Source organism: Bos taurus, chromosome 21 (genome assembly GCF_002263795.3).
Source record: "Bos taurus isolate L1 Dominette 01449 registration number 42190680 breed Hereford chromosome 21, ARS-UCD2.0, whole genome shotgun sequence".
Taxonomy (NCBI): domain Eukaryota; kingdom Metazoa; phylum Chordata; class Mammalia; order Artiodactyla; family Bovidae; genus Bos; species Bos taurus.
Window position 1 is genome coordinate 30,346,800 of NC_037348.1, and position 21,282 is coordinate 30,368,081.

At 59.5% G+C, this 21,282-nt stretch overlaps 1 protein-coding gene across 2 annotated transcripts in view; it reads left to right on the plus strand.

The window, feature by feature from the left end:
* The window catches only part of ADAMTS7 (ADAM metallopeptidase with thrombospondin type 1 motif 7), a 62,244-nt gene that overhangs the window by 39,427 nt on the left and 1,535 nt on the right, over positions 1-21,282 (plus strand). Inside the window, exons 9-23 of one of the 2 annotated variants that reach the window (XM_024982017.2) lie at positions 6,062-6,206; positions 6,948-7,040; positions 7,429-7,574; positions 8,938-9,107; positions 9,343-9,476; positions 10,406-10,526; positions 11,868-12,112; positions 12,345-12,486; positions 14,529-14,655; positions 15,065-15,278; positions 15,565-16,962; positions 17,923-18,075; positions 18,531-18,704; positions 18,790-18,936; positions 19,946-20,108. In XM_024982017.2, the coding sequence (XP_024837785.1) occupies positions 6,062-6,206; positions 6,948-7,040; positions 7,429-7,574; positions 8,938-9,107; positions 9,343-9,476; positions 10,406-10,526; positions 11,868-12,112; positions 12,345-12,486; positions 14,529-14,655; positions 15,065-15,278; positions 15,565-16,962; positions 17,923-18,075; positions 18,531-18,704; positions 18,790-18,936; positions 19,946-20,108 (3,572 nt within the window). The remainder of the gene's footprint in view (positions 1-6,061; positions 6,207-6,947; positions 7,041-7,428; positions 7,575-8,937; positions 9,108-9,342; positions 9,477-10,405; positions 10,527-11,867; positions 12,113-12,344; positions 12,487-14,528; positions 14,656-15,064; positions 15,279-15,564; positions 16,963-17,922; positions 18,076-18,530; positions 18,705-18,789; positions 18,937-19,945; positions 20,109-21,282) is intronic. The other variant, XM_024982018.2, reaches the window with a different exon arrangement.

Below are 21,282 nucleotides of genomic sequence, written 5' to 3' on the forward strand. Positions count from 1 at the left end.
AGCATATCTTGATTAAATCCATGTCTACTGTTTTCTTTATTGTTGTTGTATAGATAATGCCAAACCAAGCATTGTAACAAAATGATTTTCTTTTTAAGAACCACTGTATTTGCCTACTTTCCTTTGCTTCTCTAAGTCTTCCATATCCTGCAACAATTCTGCAAAATGTCTGTGAATCCAGGTTTTCCAAAGGCAGTCCCTCCCGTGTCCTCTCACAGTTCCCTTCTTTCCTGGACATACCCCTCGACATCCCTCTATCCTTCTGCTCTCATTTAACCTGGATGATGTCTACTTCTCTCTTAAAATTATCGTGCAAGATCTTCCTGTTTCCTGGGTCTCATGCTACCTTTTTTAGAGGGGTTTACTTTTTTGTTTTGGTGGAGCATATCCTCAAGTAGCCTTCTGAGAAGAGATGTGTGGATTTGCTTGTCTTAAAATGTTTGCTTTTTTTTTTTCTTCCCTCATACCTGATTGATCTTTTGATAGCAACTTCCAAGTTAAAAGTCTTTCTCCCTCAGAATTTCAAAGGTATTTTCCCTTTGTTTTCTACCTTCCAACACTGCTGTTGACAAGTCTCATACCAGTCTGAGTCCCAAACCTTTTATGTGACCTGTTAAAAAAGTCTGGAAGCTTTTAGGATTTTCTTTATCTCTCTCTCAATATAGAGAATACTCTCTCTCTTTTTTTCCTCTTGGTCTGTGTCTCTCTTTCTTTCTCTTGGTAATCTGAACTTTTGCAATTATGTGCCTTGATTTACCTTGGGGTGGTGATGGGGGGCACTTGCTAGGCCCTTTTAATCTAAAAACTCAAGTCCTTCAGTTCTTGGAAATAGTCTTATTTATTTGATAGTCATCTCTCATTTTGTCCTTCTGGAACCCTTAATATTCAGCTGTTCTCTCCCTTTCCTTTTTTTTTTTTTACACTTTTTAACTTTTTTTGACTCATTCTGTTTTCTGAAAGACATCCTTATCTTTGCCTTACAAGCTTTCTATTACATTAAAAAATGTTTTTCCTATTGTACTTTTAACTTCATGAAATTTCTTATTTGCTAAATATTCCTTTTTATTATCCTGTTCTAGTTTCATGGGTATAATATCTTACCTTGTTGAAGTTGTTATTTAGTTTTTTCTTTAACTCCCTGAAATATCTGTCTTTTCTTTGAGTTATTTTTTAGAACCTATCTTTCACGTGAAGGATTTTCTTGAGATGGCATGGCTGTATTCCCTCCGTGGAAGGAGGTGCTGGGCCGCCAGTCGGGAGGTCTGTGGACTAGGCAGCACTGTTTCAAGTCACCGCTGAGGGACTGGTTGGGATGGAGCAGTTTATTTGGGGTATCTTCAAACGTCAGTATCTAGGGTCATTTTTCTGAGTGATTTCACTCCAGAGAGGTATTCTCTAGTCTTTTCCTGGAAGGTGTAAGTCTGACTACAGCTTTCTGGCTCCCAGATGGGGAAGGAGCTTGGTGATTATCTCAGCTTTCCTTGTGCAGACTTTCACTTGTTCTTTTCTCTGTGGGCCCCTCTGCCTCGGGTCTTCCACCGTGCCTAGTGTTCCTGGGCCAGGTCTCCTGGATCACCCTCTCCAGAGAGTGACCCCAGTCCTCTGCCAGGCAGGGAGGTGGCCATGGCCCTGCTCTAGAGGGTTGGGAAGGGGATCTGGGGTCTGATGAAGTCTTACAGACTTTGAGCCAGGCTCTAGTCTTCAGTCTCCCTGGCACCCAGGCCTCCAGGGGTCCCTCAGGTTTCTTGAGCGTTTCCAGTGTCCCTCTTCTGGGTGGTCTCTCTCTGCATGACTGGCTGTCAGCATTCAGTGGTGTAGTAAGTCAGCTGCTACTTGATCATCTGCTTTCCAGCTTCTAGAATTTTGCTAACATTTTTCATCTGCCATCATCACCTCTCCCTTGCCCCTTGTCTTTGTGGATTTATGCCTTGTTTATTTCTTTCCTGTCATCTTAGTGGGGTTCTGGAAGGGCATGGAAATAACTCTATATCTGCTCAATGGGCCATGTTTTTCTAGAAGTCCATTCACAGGGGTTTAAGCAGGGACATGACCAGGTTCTTTGTGGACATGAGAGCGAGGACCCTGGCCTCTGATAGAAGAGGGATTATTGGGTGGAGAGGGGGACTAGAAGCAGGGAAGAGTTGACTTTGATGTTTAAGACCCTGGACTCTGACCCAGGCATCTACCCATGTTGGCAGACAAGTTACACTAACCCTTAAGCCTTAAAGACCGGGGATAATGATGGGACTGTGTCCCGGGTTGCTCTGAGGATTAAATGAGGAGGCATGTGACGTGTGTAGCACAGCGCTGGCCACATGGTTTGCATTCAGTGCCTGGTGACTGTTAGCACTGCTACAAGCGATGTGATAAGGAGCTGAAGCAGGAAAGTGGCCCGGCAGGGAGAGCCTGGTAGAAAATTATCCCAAGGGTCCGTCACCTCCCCACTTCGGGGCTGAAAATGAGAGAAGGGCTGGGAAATCAGAAGAGCAGCCACCCCTGCAGCACCCTGAGGGCTTTTTCCAGCTGTCCCCACCCATGGTGCTGCCCAGCACGCTGGCTTCAGGACAGACAGAAACAGGCATCTCTGTCTTCATTTGGCTGCTGGAATGCGTGAGGGACTTGCTTTGGGGCCTGGGGCGAGGGTGGGAGGAGAAGGCCAGAGCCTGAGCCAGCCAGGGCCTCCCAGAACCTTGGCACCAAGAAGCGCTGGACAGAATGCTGGCAGAGAGACAGACACGTGGCCCATGAAGGGAGCTGGGGAGGGAGGGGAAGTTCCTCTTCCCAAGGGTGGCCGCAGTCTCCCCTCTCCATCCCAGAGGGCCAGGCAGGAGAGGGTGCTGGGGTGGATGGTGTCATACCAACCTGACCCCCAGCCCTTCTGCCCTTAGTCTCCTTGCTGGAGGTGGACGGAAGACAGGACAGGCTCCACCTAGACAGGATGGGGGCCGGAAGGGCAAGATTGGCAGAAGGAAGGCACCAATCGGGGTCTGGCGGTGTTTCCAGTATTTGACGGTGTCTCAGAAGCACTGAGACCACCCCCATTCCCCACTGGACACGACATTCCTTTGCTTCCTGCAGATAGATGCTCATCAGGCCGCACAGACCCAGATGTTAGCAAATCCCCCTTGGTCTCAAACTGTGCTAAAGGGAAAGTGGTAGAGGAGGCAGTGCCCCTGTCTTCAAGCCCCTCACCACCTGAGGAGGGCAGCCCTGTGGGGTTCTGTGGGAATCTGGAGAGACGCAAGACATCCTCTCTGAGAAGGCACACCAGAGCTGCTCTCTAAGGACTAAGGGAGCATCATGAGGAAGAAGGATGCTCTAGGTGGGTGCATGGGTGGTCCAGGGCTGGCAGTGGGGGAATGTGGGTGGGACGGAGAATCTTCAGGAGGTGGTAGTCAGACTAGAGGAAAGTTTCAACGAGACTGTGTTCAGTGGCCAGTCCAAGAGGTCAACCTGAAGAACCCGAAGAGCCTTTCTGGGCTGAGTGTCAATTTAAAGGACCCTGTGGTTTCATAAGGGACCTCTCTTTTCATGAGCTACTATTTAGACCTGGGGCCAGGGAGGGAAGGCCCTGCTTGCTCATGTCTTTGCAGCCGGGGTTTCCGCAGGGAGAGAGGCAGGCCTGATCAAGTATTGTCCCCAGCATCCGGTGACTCCCCAACCAGCCCCCAGCGGCGGGGAGGGGAGGAGGCACACAGGTCTCTCCCAGGTGATGGGTAGCTCCTTGCAGTCCTTGAGGTTGGAGTGGCACTTCCGACTGGAGCCATTCACTGTCTGCTCTGACCCCATGTGGGGCTGCCCAGCCCTGCTATAATTAGAGGGGAAGGGCTGACGTGTATCAGCAGCCTGGGGAGCCTGGCGGGGAGCCAACCAGAGGAAGGAAGGGCCGGCTGCCGGCCACCCGCCCGTGTAACTTTTCCCAAGTAGATGCTGCTATTTATACCTCTGTTGCTTGGGATCACATAGGCTGCCTCAGCCTCTTGTAGATGAGGTTGTGAAGGCTCAGAGAGGGTGAGGGATGGCCCAAGGCCACACAGCATCTGAAACTGGGCAGAGTGGAACTTGGGTTTCTGACTCCCTAGTCAGCATCTGGGCCAGAATGTGGCTCTGATTCTGGTGTGGGTCCTACAAAGACACCCCCGGCCCCGACCAGAACCCCCCAGCCATAAGATGGCCCTGAGAGGCTGTTGCTGCCTGGCTTTCCAGCATCAGGCTCACAGGAGCTTGATACCCGGCACATCAGCACTGGGTGTTGGCTGGAAAACTGAAGGGCTGGGTGTGCCCCAGGACCTACTTGTGTGGAGCTGAGGCATGTTGGACCCAGTCAGAGGAGCCCCCTGGCTGGGTCTGAATCAGCGGAGTGGGTGAACCCCCCAGTCACATCTTAAATTGTGTCCTACCAGACGAAAAGGAGCCCCAGGGCCAGGTTGACCCTACACAGACTCACACAGACACACACACACACCACCCCCTACCCCTACACCCCCTCAGCTGGTGTTTGGCCCCAGGTTGTGGGTTCAGGGAGCCCCAGGATGAGGCTAGCAATCAGAAACCTCCTTGCTCCCTGCCACACCTCAGCTGCCGTGGTTTAGAACTTCTATTTGAGATGAAGTGTTTGAGGCAGGCTCATGATGGGATGGGAGGGGCTTTTCACTTAGGGTAGCCCAGCCAGTGGACACACGGGCTGGCATCACATCCTGACCATCGCTGCCCACGCACATGACACAGGGCACATGGCGCACTGCCATGGACCCTGGATGTGTAAGGAAACAGTGGTGGTAGAGTTTTCTGCTTGGGGGTTGTAAGGAGCAGATAAGAGAGTTCCCGCTCAGGACCCAGAGCCAGCCTGGCCTGCAGTCATCTAGGGCAGAAGACTGGGTCCCACACCTGCTCGTATGCCCCATGTCCATCCTAGACGGTCTGTTTCCAGCTAACACAAAGGGTCCAGGTGGTTCTGGGTGGAGAGGGGCCCCCAGGGTCCTCAGCAGGAGTCTAGTCACTGAGGCTCTGGGTGGAGTCCGGGCCCTGCCACCAGCCAGGGGCCTTGGGAGACCACATTCCCTAGCCAGGGAATGTGGCTCCTCTGAAATCTGGACTCCTGGATCCCGGGGACTGACTGCCCCCCAGCCTCTCCCCATTCAGGCCTGCACGGTGGCCTATTTCTCGACCCCTCCATATTCTGCAGCCCCTCTGTGGCCTGTTGTGTCTCCTCCTTCCCACCTGGCCAGACCCCAGCATCTATCAGCTCCGCCCTTCTTCCCCCGCCTCCCTCCATCCTAACCTGGACCCTCTGCTCATCCTGGCTCCCTAACCCGGCACCAGCCACCCTCCAGCCTCCCAGACTGGAAGACTAGGGGGTTTCTGCCTCCCCCAAGCTGTTTAGCCTGGGACCCCAAGTCCCATAGATCCTGTTTTCCTCCTGTTGCTACCAGGAGGGGCACAGGAGAAAATAAGGGAATGACAGAGACTGGCAGGCAGAGCTGCCCCTGGGCTCTCTCCCAGGTGGGCAACCAGGTAGGGGCAGCCTGCAGGCCTTGGTCCTTGTACAGATCCCCTTGGTCCCAGCCTGGGGTGGAGGGCTGTCGTATCAGCTGTGATGTGATGCTCTGCAGATCCTAGACTGAGCGGGGGACTGAGGCACTCTGAGCAGGGTCACATGTGGGCCTAGTGTTCCAGAAGACTTCAGAAGGAAGGGCCTCTGGGCTGGATCTTGCAGGGGGAGGCCCCACGGTGGAGGAGTGGGGAGACTGTTGGGAGTAGAAGGGACGGTTTGTGAAGAGGCCTAGCCCTGGGGGGTGGGATGAGTTATTTAAATAGCTGGAGTGACCTGGAGATAGATGGGAAAGACTGGGAGCCTTTCATGCTAGGTTATGTCAAAAAACAGGCTGGATGAGTAAGGAGGCTGGAGTTTTCCTGTTCAGTTTAAAGCTTTAAGCCCCTTCCCACCTCTCCTGCCCTCCTGTACTGGTGAGGCCTCCTTGATGGGTCTCTCAGGCTGCCCCCTTTAGGGCCCCAGAGGACAGGCAGCCCCTTACCCCACACTTCTGTCCCATCTCTGCAGCCGTGGGTGGGGCCTGTGCCTGGATGACTCTCCCAGCAAGGATGTCATCGACTTCCCTTCCATACCGCCTGGCGTCCTCTACGATGTGGGCCACCAGTGCCGCCTCCAGTACGGGGCCTACTCTGCCTTCTGCGATGACATGGACGTGAGTGGAGCGGGGGGGGGGCAGCCCTCAGCAGCCTGCAGACCCCTCCCAGCCAGGCTCGGTCCACACATGATGCCCATGAGACATAAAGTGGCCTGTGGGCAAGGCCTTGGCTTGGGCGGCCCTAGACCCAGGTCTGCATTCTGGGTGGGCCATTCGCCAATGGTGGGACTTCAGGCAAGCCCCTTACCTACTGGGATTTTCTGGTGGCTCAGTTGGTAAAGAATCTGCCTACAATGCAGGAGACCCAGGTTCAACCCCTGGGTGGGGAAGATCCCCTGGAGAAGGGAACGGCAACCCACTCCAGTATTCTTGCCTGGAGAATTCCAGGGATAGAGGAGCCTGGTGGGCTATTGTCCACAGGGTCGCAAAGAGTCGGACATGACTGAGCGACTAATACTTACCTACTGAAGCTGGATTGTAAGAGATAAAATAAAACCTCTACTGTCAGGTCCTGGGGAAGATCGCCCGAAGTGGTGGCCACGGGCATGTCAGCTTCTAACAGGGTGTCTCCAGTTGAGGGGCTGTGGCTGGAGAGCTGTGGGTGATCTGGGGACTGCGCTGAGCCACAAATCCAATGGTCTGGGGAGAGATAAGAAGGGACCTCTGGGGCTTCCACCTACAGAATGTGCCAGCCCCAAGGAGGGATTCCCAGGGCACTCGAGGAGGCAGCGAGGGGGTAGGGCAGGTGGAGGCGTAGGGGAGGAGGTGAGGGTGTGGCCTCTGTGCTCCTTCTTGCAGAATGTCTGCCACACACTCTGGTGCTCCGTGGGGACCACCTGTCACTCCAAGCTGGATGCAGCTGTGGACGGTACCAGCTGTGGGGAGAGCAAGGTAGGGGAGCCCCAGTCCAGCTGCAGAGCAGGTGAGACACCTGCTGTGTCCATGCTCTGGGCTCGGCCTTGGTTCACAGACTCACCAGTGTTCTTCGCCGACCCCCAGCCCTCTCTGGCCTGAGTCCCCATCTGCAGAATGGAGGCTTTGGGACAGAGCTTGACTGAGCAATTCTCCAAGGTGCCTCCACCTCGGAGAGTCAGCATGTGGGCTCTGTTTTATTCTTTGTTCAAGTCTACCGTGGGGCCTGTCTTGGGTGACTGGAAGGGGGCCTCCCCCAGCCCTTGGGGTCTTCCCCTCTGGGCCCTTCCAGGCCTTCCACCCACCTTGTTCTCACTAGGGTGAGGAGCTTGGAGTGGGCTTGCTCTGCATTTGTCTGTCTTGGTAGTGGTGTCTGAATGGGGAGTGTGTTCCCGTGGGCTTCCGGCCCGAGGCCGTGGATGGTGGCTGGTCTGGCTGGAGCGCCTGGTCCCTCTGCTCGCGGAGCTGTGGCATGGGCGTGCAGAGCGCCGAGCGGCAGTGCACGCAGCCTGCGTGAGTGCGGGGCACCTGGGGCAGGTGGGGTGGGGTGCCCTGAGCAGAGTCAGCAATTCAGTCTGTCCCAGTCTCCTGTTCTCAGAAGTATCCCCATGGAGGCCAAGCCCAGAGTGTCCAGAGCCACTTCGGGTCACTTCTAGGAGTGCCCTGGTGGCTAGTTGAGTCACCACTGCTGACGCTATTGCAAAGAAGGGAACACCAAGGCTTGGAGAGTGGAGCGACTCATTAGAGGCCACACCACAAAGCAGCAGCTGATGGGAGGGAGGCAGGGAAGACAGTGGCTCAGAGCTTAGACCCTGAACCTTGGATGGATAGAGTTCAAATCCCCTCTCCTCTCCTCATGCAGCGGCCCTCTCCACCCCTTCTCAGGGCCTCAGTTTCCCGAGAAAGTATATGATGGGCAGCAGCAGTGCCCATCCGGTAGAGTTGTCATCACGGATAAGTGCACTAAAGCCCTGCAGCTAGTCTGAGTAATTGCTCAGTAAATAGAGCCGTGTAGTGACATTGGAGGGCATGTGGGTCCAAGGTGAGACTGGGGACAGCTGGGAGAACTGGTCAGCCTGGGAGGGGTGCTGTGTCACCTGGGGCGAGTGGCTTCATCTCCCTGGGCCTCGTTTCCCCGTCTCAGAGGGGTGAGGTGAAGATTCAGAGAGATGCAGAGGTCTGCCCTTCTGTGGACTGAGGGGGTGCTGGCACCTTCACTAGGCTGTCTCGGGAGGGGATCATGGGATTCAGAGCCAGGGCCTTCTAGGGCTCCATGCTTATACCCTGCCTTGTCTCCGGGTCTCTAGATCTGAGCAGGGTGGAAGCAGATGGGGTGGAGTTGGGGGTTCAGGCTCTGGGCTGGGCCAGGGCCAAGGGGGCTTCCTTTTGACCTGGATGGGGTGCTGCCACCAAGATCATGTCTGCTGACATATGGGCTGTTAGGACGCTGGGTCTCACAGGCTGGAGATTTGGAGTAGCCCCTCCAGCTAGTGCCAGTCAAGTCTGTAGCTTAGCCCAGCTTCTCAGTAACCCTCTGCAGAGGCAACCCCAGTCCCATTTTAGAGATGAGGAAACTGAGGCCCGGAGGGGTCCGGAGACTTTGCCAAGGTCACATAGCAGGTTGGGGGTAGAGCCCAGGCCTCGTGCTACCACCTTCCCTGAGATCCTTTCAAACAGGGAGACCAAGTCTGGGCCGAGGTGGGGGCGAGGGGGGCAAGGGGGGCTGGTAGGCAGAGCAGTGGGAGCGGAGGTGGGAGCTGGGAATCTCCGGATATCGGGGTGTGGGAGAAGCCCCTGCTCCAGGGGCCTGCTTCTGGATTCAGGTGTGCGGTTGGCTCCGCTGTCAGTGCTCACTCACCCCCACCCCGCCCCACAGGCCCAAATACAAGGGCAAATACTGCGTGGGTGAGCGGAAGCGCTTCCGCCTGTGCAGCCTGCAGGCCTGCCCCGCCGGCCGCCCCTCCTTCCGCCAAGTCCAGTGCAGCCACTTTGACGCCATGCTCTACAAGGGCCAGCTGCACACGTGGGTTCCTGTGGTCAATGACGGTGAGTCCGGCCGTCCGCGGGGACACTGAAGTCTGGGGGGCAGAGGTCCGAGGGCCCAAGGCTTGCCCAGTGACACAGGTGCCATCTGCGGGGCTGCCGCTCACTCCCTCCTGGCTCCTGGGGGCAGCCTTGCAGACACTACCAGCCCAGTGGAGCCCCCCGCCCGCCACTGATGCTCTTCCGGGTGTGACTCCTGCCCTGCCTGTCCCTCACGGCTCCTCTGCTTGGGCCCCAGTGAACCCCTGTGAGCTGCACTGCCGGCCTTCGAACGAGTACTTTGCTGAGAAGCTGCGGGACGCTGTGGTGGACGGCACCCCCTGCTACCAGGGCCAGGCCAGCCGTGACCTCTGCATCAATGGGATCTGCAAGGTGTGCCCAGCGAGGAAGAGGACCCTCTCTGCCTTCCTCCTGCTTCCCTCTGGCCGCCCTCCCCAGGCTGTGCCACTGGGCTTCCCAGCTCTACCAGTGAAGCCTTTTGAGGGTCTCCCATTACCTCTCAGCAAAGCGCCCCCCAATCCTCCTGGGACTGGACCCACCACACACACCATCAACCTCAGCCTCTGCGACTGCACCCGGCCTGCCTGCCATGGCTTCTGAGATCTGGCCTGGGCTGGCCTGGCCCCAGCCCGGAAACCAGAGCTCAGGCGGAGGTCCGACCTCCCGCTGGTTGAATGACCCCGGGCAAACGTTTCCTCTGCGATAAGGGGACTGTCCGTCCAAGAATCCACGTCACAGGGTTAAATGGGGTCACTTATCAGGGATTGCCGTGCAGGGGCTCGGCCCGGCAGAGAAAGCATCAGTGTGTGCTGACAATACTTAAAGACATTTCCAGCAGCAACAGCGGCGGCGGCGGCGGCTTCCCCTGCCCGAGTCCTCAGCACTTTCTTTCCCCTGCTCCCGACAGGGGAAGCTCCTGGGCGTAGAGGCCAGGGCTCAGGACCAGCAGAGAACATTGATTCATATTTCGGGGAAACTGTTGTCCATGCTGGTCAGGAGCCCCTGTATGCCCGCTGCCCTGCCTGCTGGGGCCATTTACACAGCTTTTCCTGTCTCTTGTCTCGTTTGATCTCACAGCACATCTTCATGGTGTGGGTGGTTCCCCCTGTTCCACATCTGAGGAAACTGAGGCTCAGAGAGGTCGAGGGGTTTACTCGGGACTGGAGGCCACAACAGTGGTGGGCCCCTGCTCCGTGCCCCGTGCACTCTCCTCCCCACCCTGGCAGCCCCTGAGGTGGGGGCCAGAGAGGGCTTGCGGCCAGCGGCCCAGCACCAGGGGCCTCCCCTCCTGTGCGTTACAGAATGTGGGCTGTGACTTCGAGATCGACTCGGGTGCCGTCGAAGACCGCTGCGGGGTGTGCCACGGCAACGGCTCCACCTGTCACACCGTGAGCGGGACCTTCGAGGAGGCTGAGGGCCTGGGTATGGAGAGGGACCACTGGTAGCAGAGGCGGGGGTGCTCTTGGCCTGGTAGCCCTTCTTTGTCTCCCTTGAGCCCCTGCCTGCGTCCTCCTTGGTCCCCACCGAGGCTAGCAGTGGGAAGCAGGCACGCTGCCTTGCTGGGTCCAGGAACCAGGCAGGAGTCAGGGCCCCCAGGCCTAGATGCAGAGACCTGCCCTCCCAGGGAGTCCTCTTGCCCCAGGGACTCCAGGCTGGGCTAATGAGTGGCCTTATGAAGCTTCAGAGAACCAACCCCACAGCTCTACTCCTGCACCCCAGGACCTGTTGTGCATACACTGTTTAAGTGCCGACTGTATGCTGGGTGAGGGAGACACGGAGGTGAAGAGCTTACAGTCTCATCTTGCAGTGGAGGGAGACCCAGAGGGGCTGTGAGAGCCCTGAGGAAGAAGGTCCTGACCTGGGGAGGTCAGGGAAGACTTCCTGTGGGGAGTAGAAGTCGAGCTGAATCATGAAAGACTCAGCAGAGATGAGGAAAAACATTATACGTGCAGGAAAGAGCTTGTGCCCAACGAAGCCTGGAGGCAAGAAGGAGTATGCTGTCTGGGGACCTGACTGTACAGAAGGCAGGGCTGCCATGGGGCTTTGAATGCGTGGCCAAGAAGCTTAGATTTCATCCCCAGAGATGCAGCCCAGCATGGTGGTTAAAGCTCAGACCTCAGAGCTTGATTCACATCCCAGCAGAGCCCTGGGGCAAGTTATGTAAGGTCTCTGTGCCTCGCTGTCCTCATCTGTAAAATGGGGCTAGCAGTAGTACCTGGGGTACACAGGGTTGTTACACATGTAGGGTTCTTGGGATAATGCCAGGCACGGGTGTTGTGTGCTGTGCTTAGTCAACCAGTCGTGTCTGACTCTGCGACCCTGTGAACTGTAGCCCTCCAGGCTCCTCTGTCCATGAGGATTCTCCAGGCAAGAATACTGGAGTGGGTTGGCATTCCCTTCTCCAGACATGATGGGTACTACTTAACGAAAGAACAAAAACAGGCTTTATAGGCATGAGGAGGACGTTATCAGGAGAAAGGTCAATTGGGTTTTTTAGAAAGGTCATGCTGGCCCCAGGTATAGGGTTAGACCCAGCCCAGTGGTAGACTGACTGAGGTTTCCCAGAGAGGGGCCATCGGGCACGGGGCAGGATTGCAGGAGCCCTTCTGAGTGTGGTGACCTAGAACAGATCTAAGTAGGGAAGTCCGAATCTCAACGACGAAACCTTGGCATCGGCTGGTGGGGCAAGTGGCGAGAGCTGTAAGGGCAGACCACAGCTTACCCTCTTCTTTTCACAACCTGTGCTCAACCCCTGGCCGACAGGGTATGTGGACGTGGGGTTGATCCCGGTGGGCGCCCGCGAGATCCGCATCGTGGAGGTGGCGGAGGCCGGCAACTTCCTGGCCCTGCGCAGCGAGGACCCGGATAAGTACTTCCTCAATGGCGGGTGGACCATCCAGTGGAACGGGGACTACGAGGTGGCGGGCACCACCTTCACCTATGCCCGCACAGGCAACTGGGAGAACCTCACGTCCCCTGGCCCCACTGACGAGCCTGTCTGGATCCAGGTGACCGCCTTCCGGGGCCAGGCCCGGGCGGGGCGGAGGTGGAGTGCGTGGGACCCAGCCCCGTGGCAGGAGTGTGCCCTGGGGCAGTCGCGGAGCCTGGCTCTGAAACGGCCCCATGGGGTAGCCCCAGGTCCTGGAGGTAGCTGAGGTCGGCTCCTTTAGGATGGGTGTCAGGGCTGGGTTGCGGGAGAGGCCATCTCGTGCTCACAGGGCTCCCGCCTGCCTGCCCCAGCTCCTGTTCCAGGAGAGCAACCCCGGGGTGCGCTACGAGTACATCATCCACAGGGAGGCGGACGGCCACGACCACATCCAGCCGCCCGAGTTCTCCTGGCGCTATGGACCCTGGTCCAAATGCACTGTCACCTGTGGCACAGGTGAGGAGAGGGCTGGGCACGGCCGCTGCCCAGCGGGGCCTTTGTCTCTGGGCGGTGAGGCCCAGCTTCAGCCTCTGGCTCATTGCTTGTTTGCGGGGCCTCTCTGAGCTCGGAATGCTGCTTCTGGGCCTCAGTTTCCTCATCTGTATAATGGGGCTAGCAGTGGTCCTGTCTCATGGATCCACTGGGAGAGTAACCAAGGTGAGGCAGGCATGGCACACGGCACTTGGCCAGCCCGTGTGTCTCCCCCAGAGAGGCGCCAGCTGCCCCTCCCTCTTCTCGCTGCTCAGCTCTGACAGGTCCTGTGTGAGCACTTCTCCCCCACACCTGGGACTTGACCACTTCATCCTCCTGGAGCCTTACCTGCATCCCCCTCAGGATGGGCTCCTCCCCTCCTCCAGCTTCCCCAGGGACCCCTCCTCCATGGGGCGCTCCTGTCTGTCCTGGGAGCCTGGAGCCTAACTTGTCTAGGCTGCTGCCCCTCCCCATGAGGAGGGTGGGGGAGGAGGGAAAGAAAGGAGATGGGAGGGGGAGGATGGAGTCGGACAGGGACGGGAGGCCAGGACGCAGCAAGCATCTCCCCACCCAACTCTGAGCCTCTTACCCGATGGCCCCATTATTCACCACATTTATTTATTTCTTTAAACTCTTTCTAAAAGGTGTAACAACTTGACTCTCCCCTCCCCGTGGTTTCTTCCGTATCCCTGCCCATCCCCCCACCCTCAGTGTACAGGGGTCTCCATATCAGGAATCTGGGACAGAGAGAGAGGCGTTTGGACATTCTTTGAAATGCCCTTAGGATTATAAAGTGAACAGTGATGCACTGAAGCTGGAGAGAAACCTTCAGAAGCTATCAGAATCATCCTTTCTCACTTAAGTGTTAAATTTACAAGTGCAAAAACAAATACCTTTGATGAACCAGACACGGGGGAACTGGTTTCCAGCAAATTGGTGGCTCCCCACGTGGACAGAATGGAATGTGTTGAGCAGCAAGTGGCAGGATCCTGACGAGGGGTGGCTGGAGCAGTAAGGGTTTACTTGTCTCCTCAGTGAGAAGCCCCAGGGTGCACAGTCCAGGCTGGCGGCATGGCCTGCCGTGTTTTTAGGGACCCCTGTCAGCCCCATCTTCCCCTTGTGTGTATCACAAGATGGCATCCTTGGTCCAGACTTCTTGCCAGCTCTAGGTGGAAGGGAGAAGGGGCAAAGGGAGGGACTTGTGCCTTTTTCTCTCTGGCATGACTGTCCCAGACCCCCAGCTGCCAGGGAACCGCAGTGGGGAGTGTTTGGCATCGTGACCTTAAACAAACCCAGCGTTCTGTTAGGCAGGAAGAGAGGGTGGGGTGGGGCAGGGAGACCGGAGGCTCAGGGAAGGGGTGAGCCCCTCTTCTGTGCTGTAGAGGGACAGGGGGCAGGCAGAGCCTTCTGGAGCTGGTCCTGTCACTGGGCCTCACAGGTGTATTGGGGGGAGGAGCACAGCCGTGCAAAGGCCCAGAGGCAGGCAGTACAGAGGGAGTGAAGGCCAGGAACCGTGACAAAGCTAATGGGGGGCCGTGGGGCCATAGGGGAGTGCCTGGCTGCGTGAACTGATGGATTTCTTCTTTATTGTTTCTGAGCACTGACCCTGCTGGGGGGCGGGGTGTAGACACAGGGTTGCACTAGGCTGTGGTTGGATTTAGCGCTAGTTGTGGTCTCACCAAGGCAGGTGTTATCGTTGCTCCCATTTACAGATGACGACACTGAGGTTCAGAGAGGCCAAGTGAGCTGCCCAAGGCTTCCCAGTTAGGAAGCTGCAGGGCTAGACCGCCCCCCCCTCCTCCACAGACCCTGCGCACTCTGCTGCCTCTGCAGGGGTGGGAGTGAACGCCAGGAAGGCAGTGAGCAGGAGGCGGTGGGGGCCTGCCTTCATCCTGATGGAGGCAGCGAGGCCCAGTTCTGGAAGGGTTCTGAGCAGGGTGGGTGCAGCTGTGTCTTTGGGTGCAGGGTGGTTCGGGCAGGGAGTGCCATGGGTGCCAGGCCCAGGCTGAGCCCCCATGGCCTCCCAGGCATGCAGAGGCAGAGTGTGCACTGCACGGAGCGGCAGGCGGGGCCTGTAGACGAGAGGCACTGTGACCCCCTGGACCGGCCGGATGACCGCCAGAGGAAGTGCAGCGAGGAGCCCTGCCCTGCCCGGTGAGCGTGCCGGGCGCCTGACTCCAGGTGTCCCTCACCAGAGGCCCTGGAAGAGCAGAGGGGGCTGGGCTCTGGGCCCCACCTCCCAAAGCCGGACCCAGCCTCTGGTTGCCCCTGACCTCAGCCTGGGCTCCTCCTCAATAACCAACACTAGCCAGGGACATTCCTGGTCACTCATGCTTGGGTCCCTGGATGTGGACACAGGCCTTGGGGCTTGCCCAGGTCTCCCAGGGGTGAAGGCGGCAGGAGAAAAGGGGACTGTGCCCTGTTGCTGGGCTTTGGGCACCAGAGTGCCATCTCAGGCTTGGAGCTCCGGGGACTCCTCCCCTGGGCTTAGGCCTGACCCTGAGTCCCGAGTGCCTGAGAATGCCAGGCAGCCCCATGCTCATCTGCCCTTGTACGCCCCCAGGTGGTGGGCAGGTGAGTGGCAGCTGTGCTCCAGCTCCTGTGGGCCTGGAGGGCTCTCCCGCCGAGCCGTGCTCTGCATCCGCAGCGTGGGGCTGGATGAGCAGCGCGCCCTGGAGCCGCCTGCCTGTGAGCACCTGCCCCAGCCCCCTGCCGAAACCCCCTGCAACCGCGATGTGCCCTGTCCGGCCACCTGGGCTGTGGGGAACTGGTCTGAGGTGAGCATCAGCACAGGTGGGGTTAGCTCTGCCATTGGTCTTGGGCTACAGGGAGGCAGAGACAGTGTTCCGGGAACCCCTACTGCTGGGCACCATGGTGGGAGGGGGACTGGGACATCCCAGGTCTGGCCCATCCCCAAGCCTCAGAGGCTGGGATGTCCTGGGACGTCACAGCCACGGTCTCCAGCGGCCAGGGCGCTATCCGCTGACACTGAGCAGCTGGCCGGGTACCTTGCAAGGCCCTGGCTCCTCCTGGCCTGAGTCCCTCACCCAGCCTTCCCTTTAGTGCTCGGTGACGTGCGGGCCAGGCACTCAGCGCCGGAGCATCCTCTGTATCAACGACACTGGGGTCCCCTGCGACGAGGCCCAGCAGCCAGCACGCGAGGCCGCCTGCCTCCTGCCACCGTGCCCCCAGGCCCTGGACACGCTGGGCCCTGAAGGCTCAGGCAGTGGCTCCTTCAGCCCTGAGCTCTTCAATGAGGTGGACTTCATTCCCAGCCACCTGGCCCCGCGCCCTCCACTGCCTTCATCACCCGAGCCAGCCGGCATGGGCAATGCCATCGAGGAGGACGGCCATGAGCTGGGCCTGCCAGGGCCCGTGTTCGTCGACGACTTCTACTACGACTACAATTTCATTAACTTCCATGAGGACCTGTCCTATGGGCCCTTCGAAGACCCTGACTCAGAGCCGGTGGGCACAGGGGATTGGAGGCCCCCACCCCCGAGCACTGCTGCTGAGCCCCCCACGGGGACCCCCGTTCCTCCCACAGAGCCTCCTGGGACTCGGGATGAGGGGGCACTGGGAGATGGGTACCCTGCCCCTTGGCCCAGCCAGGCTGGCCCATCCCCACCCCCACCCTCGGAGCAGACCCCTGGGAACTCCCTGGTCAATTTCCTACCTGAGGAAGATGCCCCCATTGGCGCTCCAGACCTTGGGCTCCCCAGCTTGCCTTGGCCCCCCACTTCCATCAGCATGGAGACGCCTGCTGCCCCTGGGAGCCAGAACCAGTTCCTGGGAGCAGAGGACAGCCAGAGCCTACCGCCTGCTCCCCGGTGGGAGAGGACCAATGAGGTTTCTGATGATGAGGAAGCCTTAGGCCGTGGAGCCCCGCTCCCGCCCCAGAGGCCCAGCCCCACGTCACCCTCTCTGTCCTCCGCTGGCACTACCCACTCCTCCCCTAGTCCCCGCACAGTAGAGCTGTGGACGAGTGGGACGGCGGCCTGGGAGCCAGCTCTTGAGGGTAGCCTGGGGCCTCTGGACAGTGAGCTGTGGCCCACCGTGGGAGGCGCCCCTCCACTTCCTCCTCCCACCACTGCCCTGCCAGACACTCAGGGTACGGACAGCCCCCTGGAGCTGGGGACTGCCACCTTCTCAACCCCAGGACCGACTCTGCAGAACCTGCAGACCTTGGCGATGCCAGGAACCTTCCTTCTCATGGCCCCCACTGGCCTGGGGCACATGCCTTGGGTGACTCCCCAGAGCCTGGGCCCCTTGGGCCAGCCTGAGCCCCCCAGCTCCAAGATGCTCCCAAGCCCTGGGCTGCTGTCCACACCAGCTCAGGATAGTCCGGCCAACAGCAGCAGAGCCCCTGGGCCTCTGGACCCCAGCCCGGTCGAGGAGGGGTTCCCTGTGGACCTGCTGCCTGCCAGGAATGCCAGCTGGGAAGTGGGGAACTGGAGCCAGGCAAGTGCTGCTGGGGTCAGGGCAGGCCGGTGTGTGTGTCGGGTGGGTGGTGTCCTCACTGAAAGTAGGCAGAGCCGCGTCTGTCCTGCCTTCTGGGGAGTGAGGGCTCAAGAACTGACAGCCTGTGGTGGGTGGAGCCTCTGTGGGTAGGAGGAGCATTGCCCTGTCTCAGTCACACTGCCCCCCATGTGCCTCTGGGGCCGGTCTGCCCCACGGGGCCTCAGTTTCCCTTTTGAGCAATACAGTGGGCTGAGGGGGCCTGGGGCCCCTAGAGGCTCATTCCTGAGTAGCACGGGGGCTGCTGGGAGGGCAGGGCCAGGCACAAGTGAGGGGCAGCCAGGGGGAGCAGCTCTCTCATATTCTGGCTTTCATGCCCCAGGGACAAGGAGCTCACCCCCAATAGTTGTGTTGGTGGGGAAGCTTCCTCTCATACTCCCCAGGCCCAGAGCGGCCCACCACGGTTTGCCGAGGCTCAGCCTGGCTCCTCCAGGAGCAGCTCGGTTCCTTGCCACCTGGCTGTCCCCTCAGTGGCTCCCCCTGCTTTGTCAGGGGCCTGTGAGGGTCTCAGCTGCATGGGAAGAAGCTGGCCTGTGTGTACCGCCCCATTCCACCCTCCCCAGATTAGCACTGGAGGGGAAGTGAGCTGCTTCTGCTCAGATCCCTAGTTTTGGTATGGGAGGGATGGGCTGAGGCTGAAGCGCCCAGACTTCCTTCTCCAAGTGACTTAGGGAAGCAGCGAGCCTTAGCAGGACAGCTGGGCCACCCCACATGTGTGAGCAGGAACAGTTGGCTGCCAGGGGATCTGACTTTTCATCTTCTTGGCCCCCTTGGGAGGTGGGTGGAGGAGCCCATTTTCAGATGAGGAAACTGAGGCAGTGTCTGGTCCCTCTCGCCTGGCTGGGGAGCTGGCGGGCATGGGGATCCGCCCACCCTCATGGCCACTGGGTCCCCTGCCCCCAGTGCTCCACCACCTGTGGCCTGGGGGCTGTCTGGAGACTCGTGCGCTGCAGCTCCGGCCGGGAAGAGGACTGCGCCCCCGCTGGCCGACCCCAGCCCGCCCGCCGCTGCCACCTGCGGCCCTGTGCTGCCTGGCACATGGGCAACTGGAGTAAGGTATGTGAGGGAGGCGGCTGGCAGCTTCAGGGCATGGGGCATAGCCCTAGGGCCCGCGGCCTGTGTTTGGGATCAGCCACAGCCACCACCGATCGGCGGGCCAGGGTCCGTGTGCACAGCTTTGCACTTTAATTTCTGGTCTCCGGGATGCCCCATCTGTGTGGGGGTCAGCCTGCCCCAGGCCCCTTCTCTTACTGCCTGTATCCTTTTCTCTGTACTTTCTATAACCCTCGGGATTTCATTTTCTCCTCTGTTCCTCTCTTTATCCATCTGTCCCACCCTGGGGCAGCCCCTGGCCACATCACCCTCTGCCCGAGGCTGGTCAGCCATGGCCTCTCCCTGGGACTCTTAAGGGACCTGCCCTGGCAGTGAGGGTGGTGTGGGAGGGGAGTCCGATGCTCACCCCCACCCCCGCTGGGTTCTGTGTGTGCACACACGGGACCCTCGGCCTCCAGTGCTCCCGCAGCTGCGGCGGGGGCTCCTCCACACGGGACGTGCAGTGTGTGGACACACGGGACCTCCAGCCACTGCGGCCTTTCCACTGCCAACCGGGGCCCACCAAGCCGCCCGCCCGCCGGCCCTGTGGGGCCCAACCCTGCCTCAGCTGGTACACCTCTTCCTGGAGGGAGGTGAGGCTCAGAGATCTGGAGATGGGAGTGAGTGGGGGTGTCCTCGGATGCTGGCAGCCTGCAGACCCTTCCCCTGCCCTCCCAGTGCTCCGAGGCCTGCGGCGGTGGTGAGCAGCAGCGTCTTGTGACCTGCCCGGAGCCAGGCCTCTGTGAGGAGGCGCTGAGACCCAACAGCACGCGGTCCTGCAACACCCACCCCTGCACGCAGTGGGTGGTGGGGCCCTGGGGCCAGGTGAGCAAGTGCGGGGGTTCAGGGCGGGGAGAGGGCCTGTGGACAGGAGGCCCTGTGTCAGCAGGCATCCATCAGACCTTTTTCACGTAAAGAGTTGTTGAGTGCGTCCTGCATGCCAGGGTCCCTGTGGCCTCTGCAGATGGCAGTGGTAGCCTGACAAGGTCCATGCCCCACTGGAACTCACGGCCCACCAGGGAGACAAACCAAAAACGAACGGATGTGCGTTGTGATGTCAGGCAAGGCCTTCTGAGGAGGGGATCGTAGAGGAAGACCAGCGGGGTCTGTGCTGTCGAGGGGAAGCACGCAGGGAGCAGCACATGCAAAGTCCTGCGGCAGGAGTGACGGACACGGGGCTGCTTAGGAGACCAAACAAAGGCCAGACGGGCGGAGGGGGTAGGGGAATGGCCACTGATGCCTCAGCTGAGCAGGACCCTTCCTGCCAGGCCTGTTTGGAGCTCGCAGGTTTGGGAATCTCAGTCCTTGTCCCACTGGGGGACCTGCCGAGGGACCCTGGGAAGGTTGCTTCACCTTGCTGGGCCTCTGTTGTCTCATCTGTAAAATGGGATTGTAAGGATTAGATGAAGTCACACGGTGAGGCGCTTAGCACAGGGCCTGGCACAATCTTGGCACAGATTTAATTCTAGGGCCTTTTAAAAATAGACCCCGACTGACAGGAACAGAGCCTGACTGGGGCCGGTGGGCCCTTCCTGAGAAGCTTTGTCTCCCTCCCTTCCACTACCCATGCAGTTCCCCCAGCCCTGGGGCATGTCCCATCCCATGTGAGGGGCCGACAGCTTCCCCCACCACCACCCCCCTGCCCCGTTCCTGCAAGTGAACACTGGTGGCCTCTGGGGACACACCGGACCCTCTGAGGAGGCCAGAGGGTTGGGGCTGGGAACCAGGAGCCAGGCTTCCTGGCGAAGGCAGCCACTGCCCTGGGGATGGCCTGGGATGCCCCCCTGCAGGGCTGGCCCAGGGGATGCTCATCCCCCGCCCCCGCTCCCCGCAGTGCTCAGCTCCCTGTGGCGGCGGTGTTCAGCGGCGCCTGGTCAAGTGCGTCAACACCCAGACCGGGCTGCCTGAGGAAGACAGCGATCTGTGCGGCCACGAGGCCTGGCCTGAGAGCTCGCGGCCATGCGGCACCCAGGACTGTGAGCTCACCGAGCCGCCACGTGAGTGCCCCACGCGGCTCTCTGCTGGGGCTGGGGGCGGGGTGGACGGTGGGGAGATGGGACTCATGGAGCTGTCCCCCCAAAGCACAGGCTGACGGAGGGGGGTGCCACGCAGAGGCTGGGGCAGTGCTGGGGTCAGAGCAAGGGGCCTCCCTCCCTGCAGGCAGCTCTGTCTAGCTCAGGGAGGAGTGGAAGCAGCAGCCTGGCCCCCAGGCGAGCTCCTTTTCCATCTGGGTCTCAGTTACCCCCTCTTCCTGGAGTGAGGCTAGGGATGTCCCTGAGGCTGTGGGGCCCAGGCCTGGGGGAAGCCCCCTCCCCAGCTCTGGCCAGAGGAAGACTGCCCAGAGCAAGCTGTGTGACCCTGGGAAAGGACCTCCCTCCTAGGGTCCTGCTCCCAGCAGCTGGTGGCTTCCTGGCCAGCTGGGTCCTCCTGGAGAAAGAGCCTGAGCCAGAGACACACACATATACACACTTGGGCGCACACACACTTCCTTCCTGCAGCCCAGCCGCCCCCTGCAGTGCTGAGCACAGGAAACGGTGGCCCTGTGGTCACACCTGGCCTCCTCTCACCAGCTGTGTGGCCTGGCTCTCCCTTCCCTGTCTTATGCATAAAGGGGCAGACAACTCCCCTCCCCCAAGTGATGTCTTGGGCTGAAGAGCCCAGGAGGTGCTCAGGGAAGGCTGGCTTCTTCCTCTCCCTCGTGGACACTGTCATCCCTCACCACAAGGTCTACAGGAGCGCCTGGAACTGCCCCTGTCGGGAACCTAGCAGCTCCTCTGCCGTCAACTGTCTGGCCCCTGATCAGGGGACAGAGCCCCCTCCCCAGGACAGACTTGGCCCTCAGCTGCCAGGGTACCTGGCCCAAGCTGCCTTCTGTACCAGCAACTGGCTCCTTGGCAGCCCTTGGGCAGGCCCAGCCTAGCCAGGGCCATGCCTTGCTGCCCCTGCCACTGGCAGGGAAGGCCTTGTTGCCCCATTACCTCGAGGCCCAGCAAAAATCCCACCCGCCCCAAGTGCCCTGCCCTCCGCATTCATCCAGCAAGCACCGCCCCACGGCCTGCACACAGCCCTAAGGTAGCTGTTAGCACCCAAGTGAGCCGTTTAAGGGGGGAGGGCAACGAAGTGACCAGGATGCTGAGCCCCTGGAGTCCCCAGGATGTTTTGATGACTTGT